The sequence below is a fragment of the Argiope bruennichi genome, chromosome X2, assembly GCF_947563725.1.
Source record: "Argiope bruennichi chromosome X2, qqArgBrue1.1, whole genome shotgun sequence".
NCBI classification, from domain to species: domain Eukaryota; kingdom Metazoa; phylum Arthropoda; class Arachnida; order Araneae; family Araneidae; genus Argiope; species Argiope bruennichi.
The window spans coordinates 109282385-109301554 of NC_079163.1; the positions used below are offsets into that span (position 1 = coordinate 109282385).

The following is a 19170-nucleotide window of genomic DNA, read 5'->3' on the forward strand; positions in this document are numbered from 1 at the left end:
AATTTCTCAAAACATCTTTCATTTCAATGTAATAAGGCATAAGTCAAGTGAAAGTAATTCAGCCATTTTTTTAAAAAAATTCTCAATAAAATTTATTTTAACCATGTAGAAAAGCAATGATAAAAAGACATTTTATTATTTTTATTAGGATATTTTATTTATTTCCATTGGAAACTATTTAAATGTAAAAAATGGAGTACTCAGAAATCAAAAACGTTCCAAAGCGCTCTCAAAAATCAGACGATCAAAAAGTTTGAAAACAACGCCAAAATCATGTGAAATTGGGCATAATAAGTATTTAAATTAAAAGTTTTAGAATTTTGAAAGGATATCAGCATGAAAGTATTACAGCCACTAGCAGTCTTATTATTTTTCTGCGGGTAAGTTTAAGAAATTTCTTGTGATTCATGCAAGAAACAAACATTAAAATAAAATCATCATATTTTATCAAGCAACTTTTAAAGTCCTTTGAAGTTCAACAGTTTATTACATTTATACAATACAATTTCTGCGCGAAAAAAGGCATCAAATAAAAAAGAAGAGTGACCATTTTAGAAAACAATCTGGAAACAGGTGAAAATAACGCCTGTATCCCTTTTGATATTTATGGGTTGTATCTTAATATGTAAAGAGCTTTTCTGTTAACAATTCTAACTCTCCCTCGAAATCTGAATCATATACTCTTAAAGTGGAAATACTCTGCCTAGTCTAGATAGATTAAAACTATTCATTCACATTAGTGATTAAAATATAATTTTAAATTTTAACTTTCTGGTCGAAAACATTAGCATATTAAAGCAGCATTTGTTAAAAATGGGCTTAACTTTAACTATAAAACAAATTATAAAGTAATTCTGTTTTCAGTACATCAGATAAAATATTCTTAAATTACAAAATAATTATAATCTCGTACAACCAGATTTGGCAAAATAAATTTTATGTAAGCATCATTTTACAATACTATACGGCATTCTGCGATACTCTCATAAAGGAATCAAAATATTCGAAATTATAAAAGAAATATGATTTACATGCCTAATATAGACCAGTCTAACATCAGGAATCTCAATTTATTATTTACTTGATTTTTGCGTCGCAAAGGATATGAGGATCTGATTTCTTTTAATAGCAATTCCTTTAACTAATTAGAATTCTTTAAGTTGTGGTTATGAAATTATTCACCGTGGATGGCATTTCGGATGCCTTTCCATTAATTAGTCTTTTTTAAAACAATTAATTAATTGTCGGTTGCCTTGTATTGCTTCTTGTTTATTCAAACCCTTTTAAATATTTTTCGTGATATTTATCAAGACTTTTAAGAAAAAACTGTTGTTATCGGATTACATTATTATTTCTTGGAAATGACTTTGGATAATTAATCAACGTATTCATTCAGACATATTTTTAAGGTTAACGAACTTCACAAATCTTGCTTTTGAATTTAAGAAAATACATAATAGTTGTTATTCTTATTAGACTTTTTTTCTATCTATCATAAAAAAAAAACTCCTTAGAATGTTACAGTATTCAAACAAATGTCCTTAATTAAATCTTATTATTTATTTTCTTCTTCATTCCGGTTTTACGCATTGAATTTTAAATGAATGAATGCAAAGCATTTTTTTTTAATTTTAAAAATTTCTGCAAAATATTCTATTATTCATATACTACCGGAATAAAAATTGGAAAAAAAATCAGCTGGCGTCATAAACTAAATGAACTTGTCGCCTTTTGCTGCTATTATCCCCTTAATTACTTTCTCTCAACAAAGTTATTAATATCTGCAAACATACATGCTCAAACAAACACCTTATCGTTTCAGACATGTGATAGATATTTGATTGGAGCAATGCTTCAGTTTCTTGAATCACTGATATTACGAAACTGTCAAGAAAGTTTGAAAAGTATTGTGTGATACGAAATTCTTGTAACAGTAGGGAAATGAAATATTTGAAGGTCTATGTCTGATATGGAAGAAGTTTACGTTGCTATTTTATTTTCAAATGTTTCTAATTTCTGGACGTTCCTTGCTTTAGAAATTATATATTTAAAAGTCCATATCTTAGCAGTGTTAAACTTTTAATTTATTTAATCTGAAATTTATTTCTCATCAAAAATTTTAATACTAATCATAGGACTTAATACTAGCTATTCTAAGGTCTATAACAATATCTTCAAAGCCATTATTTTTTGTTTATTAAATTTAATTTCTATTCCGCTAACGATGCTAAAAAGTAAGAAACAATTATAGGAACCCTAAATGAGTCTTTACAAGAGGGAATTATATAAACTGCTTCGTTTGAGAAAGCAAAGTATCTGCTAAAAGCATAAAGTACAGTAAACTGAACCTTTATTTGAAATCCATTTGCTGCTTTTATTATTAGAAACATCTCTTTTCATTCCTTATAATTAGTTATTTCTAATTACGAGCGACCGTAGTTCGACGTTCCTATTATTTGGTAACAAGAAATAATAAATTGACTATACATTATTCATAATGAATAGGATTAATGGGCTTAATATTAAACTTATTATATATGATTCAAAGTTTTATGTTCGCCGTTTCGTCTTTATTCCTAAATTGTGAAACATTCAGGAATAGTCGAGAAAATATTGCAATTCAACACTTAGTGGAGAAGAAACAAGCAAATCAAATCCAGTTATCTATTCTTAGAAATGAATTAGGTTTTACTCTTATTATGTGGAAATGAAATTTATTGAATTCTATAATTACTCTCATTCATTCATTAGCAGAACAAAGGGCTTATTTTATTTAACTCAAGTACATACTCCGATGCAAAAATTTCAATGATGACAGGAAATATTTTTTAATTGATTCATTGATTATTAAAGAAAGAGTGATTATAAACTAACAAGGCTCAAACAGTTTTTCTGCATCTTGAATTAATTTCAAATTCTAGATAAGGCATAGTTTCCTAAAAATATTTCTAAGGAAAATGCAAAATTCGGACTTGTAAAATCAATAGACAATGGTAAAGAGTATTCTATTGATGGCTGAAAAATATAACAAAATAATATATACTTAGGGTTGTTAATTAGTTTGAGAACTAAGGTACCCAGCTGTGCTTTCAAATGTATCTGCATATCCATTCGGTGCATTCCAGCTGCAGCGGCTTGTATGCTTTATTTTGATTTTGCTGTACTCCGCTATTTTTTATCCTTATTTTCATTCGTTTTTTTTTCTTTTTTAGTATTAATTATGTTCTTATGTGAGAATAATTAGTAATTATAAACTTCGATATTTTCCTAAGTAAGATTACTTAAATTTAGCTGCTAACTTTAATCATGAAATAGCTCTTTTCATTTTGTTAAATAGAAATAGTCCACACCAGCAATTAGCTACTAAATGTAAGGCTTGTCTTTGGTCATCTAAAATCCGTCGAATGCAACAGGCTTTCTTTTCATTTATTTTTGTATTTCGTACAGCAACACTGTTTGTGTTTTTCAGAACTGCCAGTGACCGAAATTTGCATAGCCATAAAATCGGTGCCGACTGTTTTTACTGCACCAATCAAAAGTACACATTTTATCTTACCAAATATTTATTTATGAGTTTTTAGGAAATATTACAATAAAATTAAAAGTGTTTAAAGAATAATATTTGTTGTTTGCAGTTATTTAAAATCTCTAGTTCTTCCAAAATGAACCTAAGCCATAAGACTTTTTATTAATGAAAACATAAAATTATATTAAATTATTAAAGAATAAGAATAGTTAATCTTTGCTGAATATCGCAGCCTCATGCTCAAATGACATCTGGAATCAATAAATATTGATTACTGAAAAACACTTCTCATTTGAAATATTCTCAGGAAACTTTCCTAAATAAACAAAAAAACATTTTCATGCTTCATTAATAATTAAGGACAAATTAACTTTTTGTTTCTCAATATTAATCTCGGAATTTAATGCCTACCATGACTGATATATTCTTTCTGGAAAATTATAAATACGCTCATCTTTCTTATAAAGTTGGTAAAATATTGTTATGATGATTGAAAGAACTATATCTATGGATAGACATTAGAATATGATCTTTGAAACAATTTAAACTATTGGGATTAAAACTGATGAAGTGATCATCGTGTATAAGAAACCAATTTTATACTGGTATATCTTAATTTTAAAGATATGCATCAGGTTTATTATTTTACATTACTTGAAAAATTTCATATACCTACTCAAGATCCTGATTCTACGAAATCTGAACAGAAAAACATTAATTTGTCTTTAAATTATATTATTATATTATTTTTATTAATTATATTATTATAATATATATTATTTTTATTAAATTCTGTCTTCTTATAACAGGAAATACTAAACACTCCTTTTATATAGTAAATTATTTCATTAGAAATATCTAATAAATTAATATGCAAAATAGTAATAATTTTACTAAAGTTATAGATGCATTAAAAATAATAATAATATTTTAACAATAGAGATAATGGAATGTCTTAGATTAGAAAAAATTATTTATCTGTAAAAGCTAAATTTAAAATTGTGAATTTTAAGTACATAATAACAAAATCTACAATTTAAATGCTTTGAATATTATTAGTTTACTTTAATAATGAAATTAATGAACTCAGTAATAAGGAATTAAATCTTTCTGTCGTATTTACTGAAACTTTTTTCACAATCCGTTTAATTTTTCTAAAATAAAAATAAATAAATAAATAAGGATTAATTTAATGATAATATTTCGAGGCTTTTCTTATGTTCTGAAAACTTTCCATCCCATGGTCTCAAAAATTTTAAAAAAGAAATGGAACTTTTTATACGTCTCATGTTTAATGAAGTACTTCAAATAATGTAAGAATAAACTATAAAAATACCCAAAACTATTAATTGAAACGAGCCTAACTTAAGAAATTGAAACATTAAATTTGTTCAAAATATATTTTTTGGTATTTTAAAAAATATTCAATTATATTTAGGAGTTATTATAAAAGAATCCTTTTACAGTTTAAAAAAAGCTTAAGAATGTTTTTTTTTTTTTTTTTTGAAAAAAAGAGATAAGAGTTCCTGTAAGTTTGCTTTAGAACTAAATAAAAGACTTCTAAGCTGAATGACAAAAAATTGCGATAAATATATTTTGTACATTTCAAAATATCTTATTTCTTACCTTTTTTTAAAAAAAAAAATATTTTTATCATAATCCTTAAGCACTCAAAATCCCAAGAGGTGTCGCTTCAGCTTATCGTTGTGAATTTTTCAAGCGGTCAGTTCTTTTTAAAAAAATATTATATGCACTTTACATGGAAATGCTTTCTTTACAAGTTTTGTGAATATCACATATGGGCTTTCACTGATTTCCCCCCCCCTCGATCTGATTTATTTTACTTTATATGACTAAAATTACTTTTTAGCTTATATTTAAATTATTACGAATTAAAAAGTTTTGAAATACTTAAAAGTATATAATTTTGGGATTCTTTTTCAGGCTAAAGATAGTTTTACTTACGGAAAAGCCAAACATTTAGGAAGTAATTGATTCGAATGTGTTTCCATTTGAATTTATTATTCTGTATTTTGAAGGAAATTTTTAAAACATAGTGTTTTAGTAAAAATCATACCTTAATTAAAATATATTAAAAAGAAACAATGAAACGAATTTAAATAATTTACTCTAAGTAGAAGGTAAGGCTTATTCTGATGGAATTATATGTTATCAAATTTGTAATCCATTCCATTTTTGCAAAACATGAAAAAATGTGTTGTAAATCAACAAAAACAATAAGAAAGTAGATTATTTTACATTTTTGAAACATATTCAGATCAACATAACTAATTAAAATCTAAATTATTTTTAACTAATAATAAATATGACTCGGATATTAGCCAATGAAATACTTTTTTTTGCCATTTTCTAAATTCTCTAAAAAGTAAGCTCAATGTTTTCGTTTTCATTTAATTCAATGAATTCTGTTGTATGAAGGAACTTACTAATCTTTTTTTTTTAGTTTTACTAACACCGTCAATAGCCACGTGATCTGAAGATGTTTAGTAATTCGACAAAATAGAAGATGTCACAATAGCTTGGAAGTACAAGAGAACGCTTTCAGATAATTCGGCGAGAATGTCGGATTGAAAGACATTTGTTACGTGCTAACTAAAAGATAAAAGAACTGTGACATTATCAATGGTTATATTATATTCCATTCGTCATAGAATTTGTTACAATTTTTTAATGAAATTTTAATATTAATATAACTTTACAGCACAAAACTTAGTTCTTTAAAGATATTGTATAAAATATTTTATAGATCTAAAAAATACATAAAAAAGAGATTTAGGCTGAGTTCCTTTGATTATTTTCGAAGCACATTTGAAAGTTCATAATTGAAATAATTTATACTTTATTTATATTTTAAACCTTAAAAATAACATGAAAAAGGGTTTTTTTTAAATTTTTTCCTTCTTTTACTGAATAATAATAAGAGCAATTAATTGCTGTTGATATAGAATTATTTTCTGACATTTCAAATTATAAATATAAAAATTTTCAGACATTTTTTCAAGTATAAATAAGAACCTAAAATATGATATTTCATTCTCTTTTAACAGTTAGGAATGGAAATGAGTGGTACAAAACAAAATGAAACTTCAAATTACTATTCAATTATAATTTAAGTAGAATTCGAATGTCAGGAAAATGAACTTAAAAAAAAAACAATTTCTTCTTTTCTAACTGCAATAATGAACCTTAAATTTAATTCATTTACTTATCGAAAGTGTTAAGATAAGGTGGTAACTAAGCTTATGAAATAATATACAAGTACACATATAAGCATTCAAAAAAATATTAAATTCAATTCAAATACAGAATAAACAGAATTATCTCTTTGAAATGCATATAAATATTGTTAAGACACTAATTTTGTTAACATAATAAATTCCTTTTTTTGTACTGAAAAGACGAATTTATATCATATTACGAAACTGAAAAATAATTTTAAACGATTGAATAATTGACTAAAAATAATGGTGGAAGGATTCTATAAGGAAGATATCAATAAACTAGTTGCTAATTGAGATAAATGTTTTAATTGTTAAAAAATTATGTAGAAAAATAAAGAATTTCATGTAGTAAGAAAGTAAATGATTCCTTGATTATTTTTGATACTTGCTTGACCTTTTTCACAAAACAGACCTCATTAAAAAAAACTTTAGAACTGATTAATTCATTACTTATTTTAGGAAAATATTTACGATGAAAATTCACGTACAATATATAGGCTAAAAAAATAAAAAAAAAGTGTTATTCAATCTTTTATTTAGTGCTATGTTGTTGAAGTGCTAACGAAGAAAGATAGGAAGTAATTTATTCTAGAAATGAATGTAATTTATCAAAAAATTCATATAACACATAAGAGAATTCTCTAAATGAATTAATAATTATCAAAAATTCATCCACTCAAAGTTTGCTGCATATTTTACGAAAAACAGCTATTACAAATATTTGCACGAAACGCCAATTCGCAACTGCATGAATTAAGATTATTCTTGCATAATAATTTCAGTTACGAGACATTGAAAGAAACAGAAACCTCCATTAAAAATAAGTTTAATTGAATTCTAGAAGCTGAGTGATAGTCATAGCCTCCTCGTCTATTAACTCAATAGCAGTCATGAATATTTTCTGAGATAATCAACCATATAATTTGTCTGAAATGAGAAAACACTTCCTCTTCCACCGTTTTCTGAATGTAATTAGCTACTTTAGTCCACAACTTATAATAGGTAAATGAAATTTCAACCGAGTAAAGGTAATTTTTAAATACAAAATTTTGTGGCTTTGCTTAATGTAAAAGTCTGAAACAAAAAGTTTACCAAAAAGTTGTGCATATAATATTTATTAAAGTACGATTAGTGCTTAAATTAAAAAGAAAAGAGCAAATTAATATTTCATATAGTAAGTCATGAAAGAAAAAAAAAAACACATCTTCAAGCGTGCTGAAAATATTTTTTCTTCAACTGTCTATGATAAATGTTAAAACCTGATTTGATTTTAGATTTATTTTTTTAATGAAGAAATAAATGAATTTGGAATTCACATTTACGTTTGTGAATACATTATCCTGTCTATCTGATTTAAATCCTGACTTTTAAATGGACGATGATATGTGACTGATCTTAAATATACTTAATATATTATATTAAATATATAATAATAAAATGTGTATTATTATATATCAAGTTTTTGATATACTTTATACATGATGCAAGTCATCAAGTCTCTTTTCACAGAAATTCATTTTTTCTTATAATTAATAAATATTCCGATGTGTATTCTATTTCATTTGAATTCTTTTCATTCATTTTCTTTTTCGAAATTTATGCATTAATAATCTAAAAAAGAAAAAGCATAGGTCTGAATAATGCAAGAAAATTTGTAAAGGAATCGGGGAAACCTTCGCAGCTATGCTACGAGACAGGAAATGTATTTTCTGTATCATCCAGTCAAACATGACTTTATTTCATTACCATTTCAATTGCACTTTTTATTATTAAATAACATTTTGACATTTTTCATAACATCTTTTCTTGCCTTTCCTCCCTAAACACTTACTATGAGGGTATTTTTGTACCACATCAAGCGGAGTGGCTGCAATAAATGATGGTAACCTGATCAGAAAACGAGTCAGGCCCTCAGGAGGGTTATTTATATTTACCCTACGAGAAGATAAAAATATAGTGGGGCTAAAAAAATTGTTCCTCAGGTGCAGATTGTCAAAAATTTTCTTCAAATCAATTTGGACAGATGAACCGATGATGCAGTTTCTGTTTCCTGCGCGATACTTTCGAAATGCTCGATAGGAAGCGAGATGGGTTTCTAAATTTAAAAGTAATAACAGATAAGGGAATAAACATTCCTCTGGCAAGAAAATAATCCTAGGGGATTTGTGAAAAGAGTTTTTCTTCCAATAGATTATTCCAATAGAATATGGGAAAATGTCAGATTACAGTGGTCTACAGCCAAATAAATTCAGAAATCAAAATAGTCAATATGATTAATTCGGAGATCCTGAGCAAATGTAAACTATAACAATTGCGATTTAACTCTAGATTTCAAAACTGCAAAAATAAATGTTCCCGAACTACTTTTAGATAAAAAGAATAAAATAAGGTCAAAAAACAGAAGCCATACTTTGAATTTAAATTAATTGCGTACTAAAATGCATGAAACTAGATTGCTATTAATCGCCGTGTGTAAGCTGATTCTTATAACATCCCACAAAAATATATAAATATTCAGTCATAATAACGTCAAATATACGTTGTTGTTTATTCATAGCTTTCTATCAGTAATGAAATTATGCAAGAATTTATCAATTTTATTCAACAAATTCAATATAAAATTCATTACGGCCTGAAAAGAGCGGCAACTGTTTAAATACAATTAGAAACTCCGGAAATTGGGCTGCCTTCAAAATTTGTCTGCTAACTTGTCCGGAATGGCGAGATGAAATGATTTTCCATCTGTTGCCAATACGAAAGTTACTTTTCATTTCATTATAATTCTCTGCGAAGTGTTAAAATAACAAATCTAACAAGAATGGTGAAAACAGTTTAAAACTGTACTCGTTTTAATTAGCATAATCGAATCAAGGATTTACAAGCTGCTTTGATGCGTAGAAGCAAGACTGGGTAAACATCATCAAAATTATTTACTTAATTGTTCATGACTTCTTATTTTTTGTATCATTATGCTATTTTAGAAATTACAAAATGTATAAAATGCTTAAAAAAATGAGAAGTAATCATTTATTTCTTATACATATCACAGTCATTAAAAAAAACATTTTTTTGCTAAGAGTCAAAATTTTTAAAAAAACGACAATTTTCTTGCTTAGTTACTAATAAATGCAGAAATATAATAATTCATGAAAATACTAAACTAACTATTAGTGCATTTCCTTTTAAACCTTTTCAACTAGGCTTAAATATAAATATTCTAAAATTACTTCTGTCGGAACGCGAATTTTTGTTGAAATCATTTCTCAGTTCATCTATACTAAAATTCCTTTTATTCCTTATTATCCTTGAAAGTTATCAAATAATGCGGAAATGCTTAATATTTGAAAATTAATTTTGGAGACGAATATAAAATTTAAAAGCAAAAATTAGTTTAATGAAATAAATTTATGATTAGAAATTTTACTTTAATCTTAAATTTAAATGGCTTCTTAGTATTTGTAGACACAAAGAACACATTACTAAACAACATAGTTCAGAAGCTTGTTTGAAATATAAATGTTGTACTTGATATCATTCCTTATTTGTTAAGTATTTTTATTTTTATTTTATTGTAGACATATCATTTATTATAAGCTAAACGCTTAATTAGAATTTAGAAAATATTCTTGAAGGAATGCCTTTTTCCAAAAAATTAGTTTGTCTGCATTTTTTAAACAATAGAAATTAGGGAATATTATATAGTTAGAAAGTCAATAAAACTTTTAACGCATGTATCATCAATCTTGAAGAAAAAAAAAGAAATCCAAATATGAAACAATTTTGCTCCTTTACAGTAATTAGATTTTCTTTTTAACGAGTTTATTTTCTTATAAAGTGTTATAAATTTCTTCTCGCTTTATAATTGATTAAAAAATTAGAATATGATTATGAAAATTATATTATACTTTCAACGAAATCATATCATATTTCATCTTTAATAGATATTTAAAATCCCAAAAATTAAAACGCTCATTAATGGCGATGCTTTCATAAAACTCAGAGTAATGGAAATAATGAATAAATAAGAAGTTAGAGTATTTAAAATTCATATTTATTTTTATTTTATCACTCGAACAAAATCAAAGGAATATTGATCATTTTTGGTTTATCTGTTTATTTTATAGTTGCACGCTTTCTCTGTGTAATAAAATAATATAAGAATTGAAAAGTTAATGTTTTGGAAAAAAATAAAATTAAAAAAAATACGGTTCATAAATCATATAACATATAAAAACTTTTAGAATAGCCTTTTAAATATAAGAAATCGTGGCAACTTTAAAATGTAAGTACATATATTATTTTAACTCTTTTGAATTAATGAAAAGAAGTCCATCAAAATATATTATCAGGTTTAGTAATGGTAGGAATCGTAACTAATGAATGCTTTTGATGCACATGATGGATCTGTTTTAAAATTAACATTCTTCGAATATATAAGGATTTCATTTTGAATGAATTTAAATGTAGGAAAAAAGACAAAAGCAAGTATTTTCTTCCTTCTAATAAAATAACAAATTACACCATTTTTAAAGAAGAAACATTTTAATGTTTAAGTCAAAAACATGTATTATAGTATTCTTTGGAAATATGTTAACTGAATGATTAAAATGATAACTTTTCGATTGTAATTTGGAATGTAATTAATTTTTTCAAGATTCTTGATTTATTAAAGAATGAACACACTCCGTATAAAGTAGCCCTCGAAATAGGGTGATAAATCCACTTATATCCTTACTGAACATAAATTTCTGCAATGTCGCAAATCAATGAGAAATCTGACGTCCTCAGGAGCAGATAATCGTTAAAACATACCGATGGGTTGAAAAAATTATTGATACAGAATAGTAAAGACTTTGACCTTTTAAGGTATATTTATAGTAATTTGGGATAAAAAGAAATACATCGAATTCGAAATTTTCTCAAGTGGAAATCTATGGATTTCTGGCATTCTCTCCCATTCAGCAGAAAAGATCAGTCTTAAGAAAATTAATGATCCACAAAAGATTTATTTTACGTCAGAAAGTTCCATATTTCCTATCTTATCATTTGTTTTTCTTTCAGTTCCATGTGCTTGGTTCTCTCTATAGATGTTATTGGATATCATTTAATATCAAAAATATTTTATTATGCGCATACAAATATAGTTGACACATTAGTTTGACAAAGTTTCTTCCCATTTTCTCCCAATATCGGTAGTAATTTTCGAAACTTAATCCAATTCTGTCCAATCCAAATACATTTTCTAATTGGTTATAATTATCTGAACATAGTTCAAAAGAAAAATAATAGTTGGGCCGTTTCATTTTTGAGAAAATAATTATTCTTTAAAGGAAGTATTAAATATTGCCGTAGAAAGATGAAAGTATTAAATTTGCATTAGATATAAAATTTGCAAGAGTATATTTACTTCTATATAATATCAAATGCTTTTTTATAAATTTATTAAAATTAAAAATAATTACCTACATCGATCAACCACATCAAGCAATTAATTTATATAATTATAAATAATACTTCAATTGTTTACATGAAATTATTTCAGCATTATCACTATTGCTCAATTTACAACATATTAAACTTTGGGAAGTAAATTATATTACCAATGAATTAAAAGTCTAAAATATAACTATGGAAACTTAATAAGAAAGTCAAACAATATACTTGATACTATCAGATAACCACAATTGATTATGTAAATAACATGACATGCAATTTGAATACAAAATAGTAAGCGTTTAAAGTGTATTTTAGCCTTTTTGTGAAGTTTAAGATACTTTAATGATCTTTAAAAGGTTGCAGGGCAGATAACTGTCTTAATGCATAGTAATAATCCAGGAATTAATTCAATATAATATAGAATTTTATTATGAAAACAGTGAACAGCGGACAGTATTATGCAATTGTTAACTAGTTCTGAAGATTTTTTTGTGAAATTTCCAAACGGTGTATGCATAAGAATCGATTTAAAAGACAATTTTTATTTTGAAGCGCAGAAATATATAAAATGTGTTTGAAAATAAATTATAGGTGCATAACCTTCAAATCATAAGCCGAGATGTTAGAGAAATTCCTATTCATATAGGCCGATACAGTTGAATACTTTACCCTTGTGCTATTGTTTAACCCCATTTCAAAGACAGACTTTATTCTGCATTTTCATAAAGGATTTTTATTGAATTTTTCGAAAATGGGGAGGACGTTACAAAGTGAGAAAATTATTGAATGAATTAAAAACAAAAGAATAGGTATTTTCAGCATTAGAATAATAATACGCTATTAATACAATGGCAATTTGCATATTTTTATTATTTTAAGAAACGATTCTGAAATTAGAAAGAAGAGCGAGATATATAAAATTAGAGAAAAATATTAAAAGAAGCTGAATTTCAATTTAAGGGAATATAGGACCTTTAATACTTCAATATTTTTAAAGTTATTTTCATGATTTCATTTGATAGCCGAAACCCTTTTAGATATTTTTTGATATTGCATATGTGTATACGTTAATTATTTTGAAAGATATAGTCAGAAATGTGAAGGTCATTGTTGACTTTTCACTCAGAAACGTTTACTTCCAATATTACGTTTTCACAGCCTGTGCGCAGGATTAAACAATATGAAATTTTCCAAGTATGCTTATACATACATAAAGATGCTTACACATACAAAATCAAAGGATTATTATGTATACTTTTTTTCAGTGCTTGCTAATATGCTAAAAATATTTTCTTTTAAAAATAAAATATGTTTTAATACCATAAAAAGCAAAATAACTTCAGTAAATCTATTAAAACATTTATCACTTTGCTTGCTTATTTTGTTCTTTGGGAGTAAATTGGTGTAATATTTGTTAATATAAGTTGAGTCTTCTTTTTGAATGAGAAAAATATTTCTAGACAAATATTCTCTGAAAATTTTTGCCGCTTCCATAGATTTGATATCATCGAGTTGGATAAAGTCCAACAGATATTTAAACAATTTTATTTATGTTATTGCATTAACAAAGAATCTAAAAATAAGTTCTTAGAACCAAAATAGTTTAATTTCATTTATTATTGCTTCATTGTTTATGAATAAGGTATTACTCATATACTGTCACATATTATTGTCTTTAAAATGGCCTTACGGGCTTTCAAATTAAAAAGTGTAATAATATAATATTGCAGGTGTAGAAATTGATATAAATCTTTTTTTTTTCATTCCAGGCTCTATGAGCAACATTGATGAAGGATCATACCGTTGCCCAGATGGATCTGCTCCTATGATCAGACACAAAAAAATTTCAGGAGTTCTTGGAGCCGCATCATCTGTTACTTCCATTCAAGTAGCAAATTTGCTAAGACTTTTTAAAATACCACAGGTAATGCAACTTTCCTCCATTTTCCTAAAACAATTAAAAATGGGGCTACTCATGCTTATTAGTACAAATACAAATTTAACTATTTAATATTATTCTTATATCTGCATTCTCAATTAGTTCCATTTAAATTCAGATGATCTTGCATTTTTTTTCAATATAAGTCATTTGAAATTCTAAATTTTTGGAGCTCTTAATGGTGCAAAAAGGCAAATAATTCTCACCTATTATAAATTTAAAATTAATCCACTATTATAAATTAAAATAATTTAGGTAATTTAATGAATATAATTAAATCACCAAAAATTAAACTTAAGTTAAAAAACTAAAAATAATTTTATATAGTTATCATCTTTGAATTTTTCATATTTCACGATCAGGAAAGAAATATGTCTCTGTACTTTTTTTAATAACTAGTAATTATGAGAAGAAAGTACCTAATTGTGAAATATTTCCTCATAAGAGTAGAGATAATGCAGATTAGTTTCACATCAATTAGAAATTGAATATATTTGAATTATCCTTATTTCGAGACCAAGAACTAAATATAAAGCATTTTATTTTAGAATTTAAAATTAGTGAAGAAAAGTAACTGAATTATGATATATTTTTTTTCTATAAAGTAAAGAATTAAATTAAAAAAATCATGTTGTGAAAACACCATGAATGCCGAGCCATTGATAGACGGGGAATCCCAGCTTAACCCTTAACTGGGGAGGTGAAATTTTAGGACTTAACTGGGGAGATGCTGTCTACGAGAGCGCATTTCATTTACATTCAAATTAAATTTTCTAATGAATGTATTAGTATGAAAAACTGCTAATATATTTTGCAGATATTTTTCTTGATATATAGATATGTTTTAGAAATTTTTCAAAATACATTATCATTGAAAAAAGTAAATGCGTTGGAACATGCATTTTCTTCTCAAATTAAATGTTGCAATAAATAATATTCTTGAAAAAACACATTACTTTTTACTTTTTAAATCATATTTAAATCTTACAGTATATGAAAGTATATAGAAGATAATATAATGCAAAATTCAACAATTATATGAAAAATAAAAAAATTAACAATGGGTAAAATAGGCCCTTTTTTCTATCGACGTGTGACTTTCATAGCACAGTTTTCTAGGGCATTTTAAACATACAGGTTAAGAACTAGTATAAAAACCAACCTATAAATTCTGTATATATATCTCTTGATATATTAATATATTTTATAAATTTTTCAAAATACAGTTTCACTAGCAAAATGAATTTTGTCTGAGCATACATATCAGAATTAGATGAATGCGAACTTTCATTGAAAAACTCTTCTGTACAATTATCCTTATCATTTAAATCACTTTCTGCTTCATTTAAAAGTATCTGGAGCACTACTTTATAAAGAAGATTAGTAGGTTGAATGATATTTCCGGCCCAAGTATTAGCGCCATCTGTTAAACCTTGTTTATAACTGGGACTCTAACTGGGAGGTGCCGTCTTAGAGACCGCGCTTAAAGAAATAACTGAATTATTTTAAAAAGCATCCACTGAAATCGGTTGAAAATGTGCACGTGTATTGAAGGTCACAAAACAGGGAGCTACAGGGTCAATCCATTCAAATGAGCTAAAAATAGAATAGGGGTGACCGAAAATCCATCGCTAGCGGTCTCACAGACCGCACGTCCCCAGTTAAGGGTTAAGTTGTTTATTTTGTAGATAATTAGATTTATTAAAATAATTTTTGAAGAAGAATTTTCGAAAAATGCCTCATTTTGATTTACTAGAATTAATAGCTTGTCGTGCAATTGACAGATACGTAAAGGGTGACTTACGAAGATAAGTGATCATTCCCTTTTATGCGTCTCATAATGTAATCTACTGACTACGGGAAGAATCTGAACTGGCCCTTTTCTTAGAAGATCAGATCATGGTTGTACACTTACTATAAAAACACAAGCTGTAGTTTGTTATCGTTTTTTAACAGCCTGTCGACAAAAGATCAGTTTAGTTGTATTAAAATCCCATTTTAAAGCAACACTAGGGCTATTATGGGACAAACCTTGTAATTTTGAATCGCAGTTAGATGACGAGATGATACCTGAGCTGGCACCCGCATCTCCAAACATTCATACCATACCAGCGGGAGGACATCTGGCTCCGACAGATTTAAAATGCACATACCCCCTTATACGACGGTTCTTCGGTGGATTCTGATCTCGAACATGGAACCTTGGTTCTTGAAGAACAGACCTTACCACCAAGCCACCGCGGGCGCTTGGTAACACAAGACAAATAAACAGAGATTTTTTTCCGATTAAAGGATGAGAATTGTCGAAACAAATGCAAAGACATCGCTTTCATCACTATGGAACGTATACTTATGGAATGCAAATTGCATGAAACACACATTCTCTTCTATGTCTCCTTAATCGCAGAAACATCGTAAGATTAAGAGAAACTCGAAGAATGAACATCACACTTTGGATAGCAGGCAGAAGCATCAAATTTTCTTCGCAAGACGTGTCAAGATTTTGTTTTGTATCAGTTTATCTCGTATATCCAAATGGAGATAACAGAATGGTATGAAAAATAATATGTTGTGGAAGGAAGGTCACGAAGTCAACGCTTTGCTCTGACAGTCTGCATCGAATTAAATACTTAGATGAATATACGGATGTATATTGTATCCAAAGTAATAATTTGACGGATGGTATTTCAGAGAAAAGTAACTTTAATCTTTTGTTACATTTCCTGCTGGCGTCATCGTCGGTATTTTCATTTCAGTGGACAACAACTCTCGATGTTACAGAGCTTTTCTATATGAAGAATGGATATTCAAACAGGAGGGGGGAGGGTCGAGCTTATGAAATATTTATACAACACGAGACTAAAAGAGCCTGTATAAGAAGCTGAATGGGGATGGGTTAATTTTCAGCCGTGATCTCGTCTGACAATTCGAATGTAAAATAATATATTTGTAAAGAAATGGGGAAAATGCCTCAACATTTACATGCAAATTCAAAGATAATTTTCAGTATTCAGCTATTTTAGCTATTAGGAAAGACAATAAACCCTAATTATATGATATTTCTACTGAAAAGTAAGTGATCCTTTCATTTTTTGAGCAGTGTTATTTCCGTTAGTGTATAGAGATGAGAGAAATTCAGAAACACAAAGTAAATATTTTTTTTTGATAGAACTGCTTAGCATCTGAAATTTGAATGTCAAACATCTGTCATATTCTTTTAAACACTTACATATCCGATTATTTGCAAAGGCATTTTATTCGGCATTGGTAAATATTTTCTACTAGTATAAAAACAAAATTTGCTATCAATTTTTAATACTATATTGGTTTTGTTCCTTTACTTTCCATATAACATCATTTGCAAATCGTTGAAATAAATAAAATCAGAAAATAATTAGAAAAGAGACTTAAATGTTGAAAATTATTTCGAAATAACGTTTAAATAATAATTTGATGCCAGAAACGGAGCAAAAGTCATGGCATCCTGAGATATATAAATTAAAAAAAAATATTTAGTGAAACCTTCGTTAAATCTCAGAAGAGTAATGTGCATATATTATTGCAAGCAACAATTTTTTGTAATATTTTGAATGTAATTTCATAATCACTTTTTTTTTTATGCCCATAGTTTATTTAAATTAAACTTAATATTTTCAGTGATGTAACTGTGCAAAATTTGATTCCAATCTTTCTTATTACATTGTAAATAAGGCCAAGAATCAGATTTCTTATGGGGTAAAATACACCCTATTAGTAGCATATTTCACAAATATTTTAGAAGAATAATACTTTAAAAATAGCCATTTCAATCCATTATGCATTAATTTTTTAAGGAGATGATATAATGCACAATATTATGAAAGTGCTTTTATACAATTAATATTAGTCAATTAATCAGCGAATTGATTTTCCTCAAGTTTAAACTCAAATTTAATTACTCTTAATCCTTTGTGAAAAGCCTGAATTTGGTCAAGAGTCAAATATAAACTTACCGCGAGAAGGGAAGTGAACGCATACTATTTAATGACATTTGACTTAAAGTTTTTAACGTTATATGGAATCAATCATTCCAAAGGAGGTAGATGCAAGGATTCCATTTCTCTCTTGTAAATTTGACCGGCATCTATATGACATATATTTAAATATTTAAAGTAAGTAATAATAATAAACGAGGCTAGTTTGAAAAAGACTCAAGAGAATTCTTTCAGTCTGTTTTCTGTTCAGACAGATGCCAGATGATTCTTTTAGTAAAAATAAAATATTAGAAACATTTATTCACAAAAGCAACGGAAATACAAAAAAAATATAATAAATTGCATAAATGCCAGGCTATAATCATCAATCCTAAATTATCAAATCCAATAAAATAAGAAGAGAGTTTTAGATATATTTCTGTGTAATTATTGGAAGATATATCATTAATAAATCTCTGTTACACCTTACTTCGTAAGATAAGCGTTAGCTATCATTTTAAGGTCGACACTTTTGACTCGAGCACTAGTATCACTCAATTGAACTATGTAAGCTGCAATGGTCTTTTTCTCCTTTTTGAAGAAAAGCAGAGACCTTATATTTTGCATACATAAAATAGCTTTTTTTAAAGGAAAGAAGTGAAGTTACCAAAGAAAAAAAAACAGCTTACGTATTTCTATGAATACACTATCTTTGTGAAATAAAAAAAAGCAATTTTTTATTGTCTTTGGAGAATAATTCATACCCTTACGTCCCCCCATTTATTAATTCCATGCATCATGGGTATACCTCAACAAATGTTATTTTTTTTCTAATCATTAATAATAAACATGATAAAAAAAAATTAAAAAACAACAGGTGATACAGCACACCGATAAGGAACTCTCTTTTTCGGTGTTATATTATTCACTTTGAAAAAAATGTACTACAAAATAGATAGTATGTACAAATGATTTTTAACACTGTAGAATGAAAATTTGTTATGTTGTATTTCAAACTGGAATGCAATTACATTCAAAATTGTGCTTTTTTTTTTCTCTGTAAACACATTTTTC

General features: G+C 26.9%; 1 protein-coding gene across 1 annotated transcript in view; it reads left to right on the top strand.

Annotated features, from left to right (window-relative positions):
* Positions 1 to 19170, top strand: part of LOC129959838 (metabotropic glutamate receptor 4-like) — a 110135-nt gene that overhangs the window by 25685 nt on the left and 65280 nt on the right. The window contains exon 2 of the mRNA XM_056072732.1: positions 13974 to 14128. Within this exon, the coding sequence (XP_055928707.1) occupies positions 13974 to 14128 (155 nt within the window). The remainder of the gene's footprint in view (positions 1 to 13973; positions 14129 to 19170) is intronic.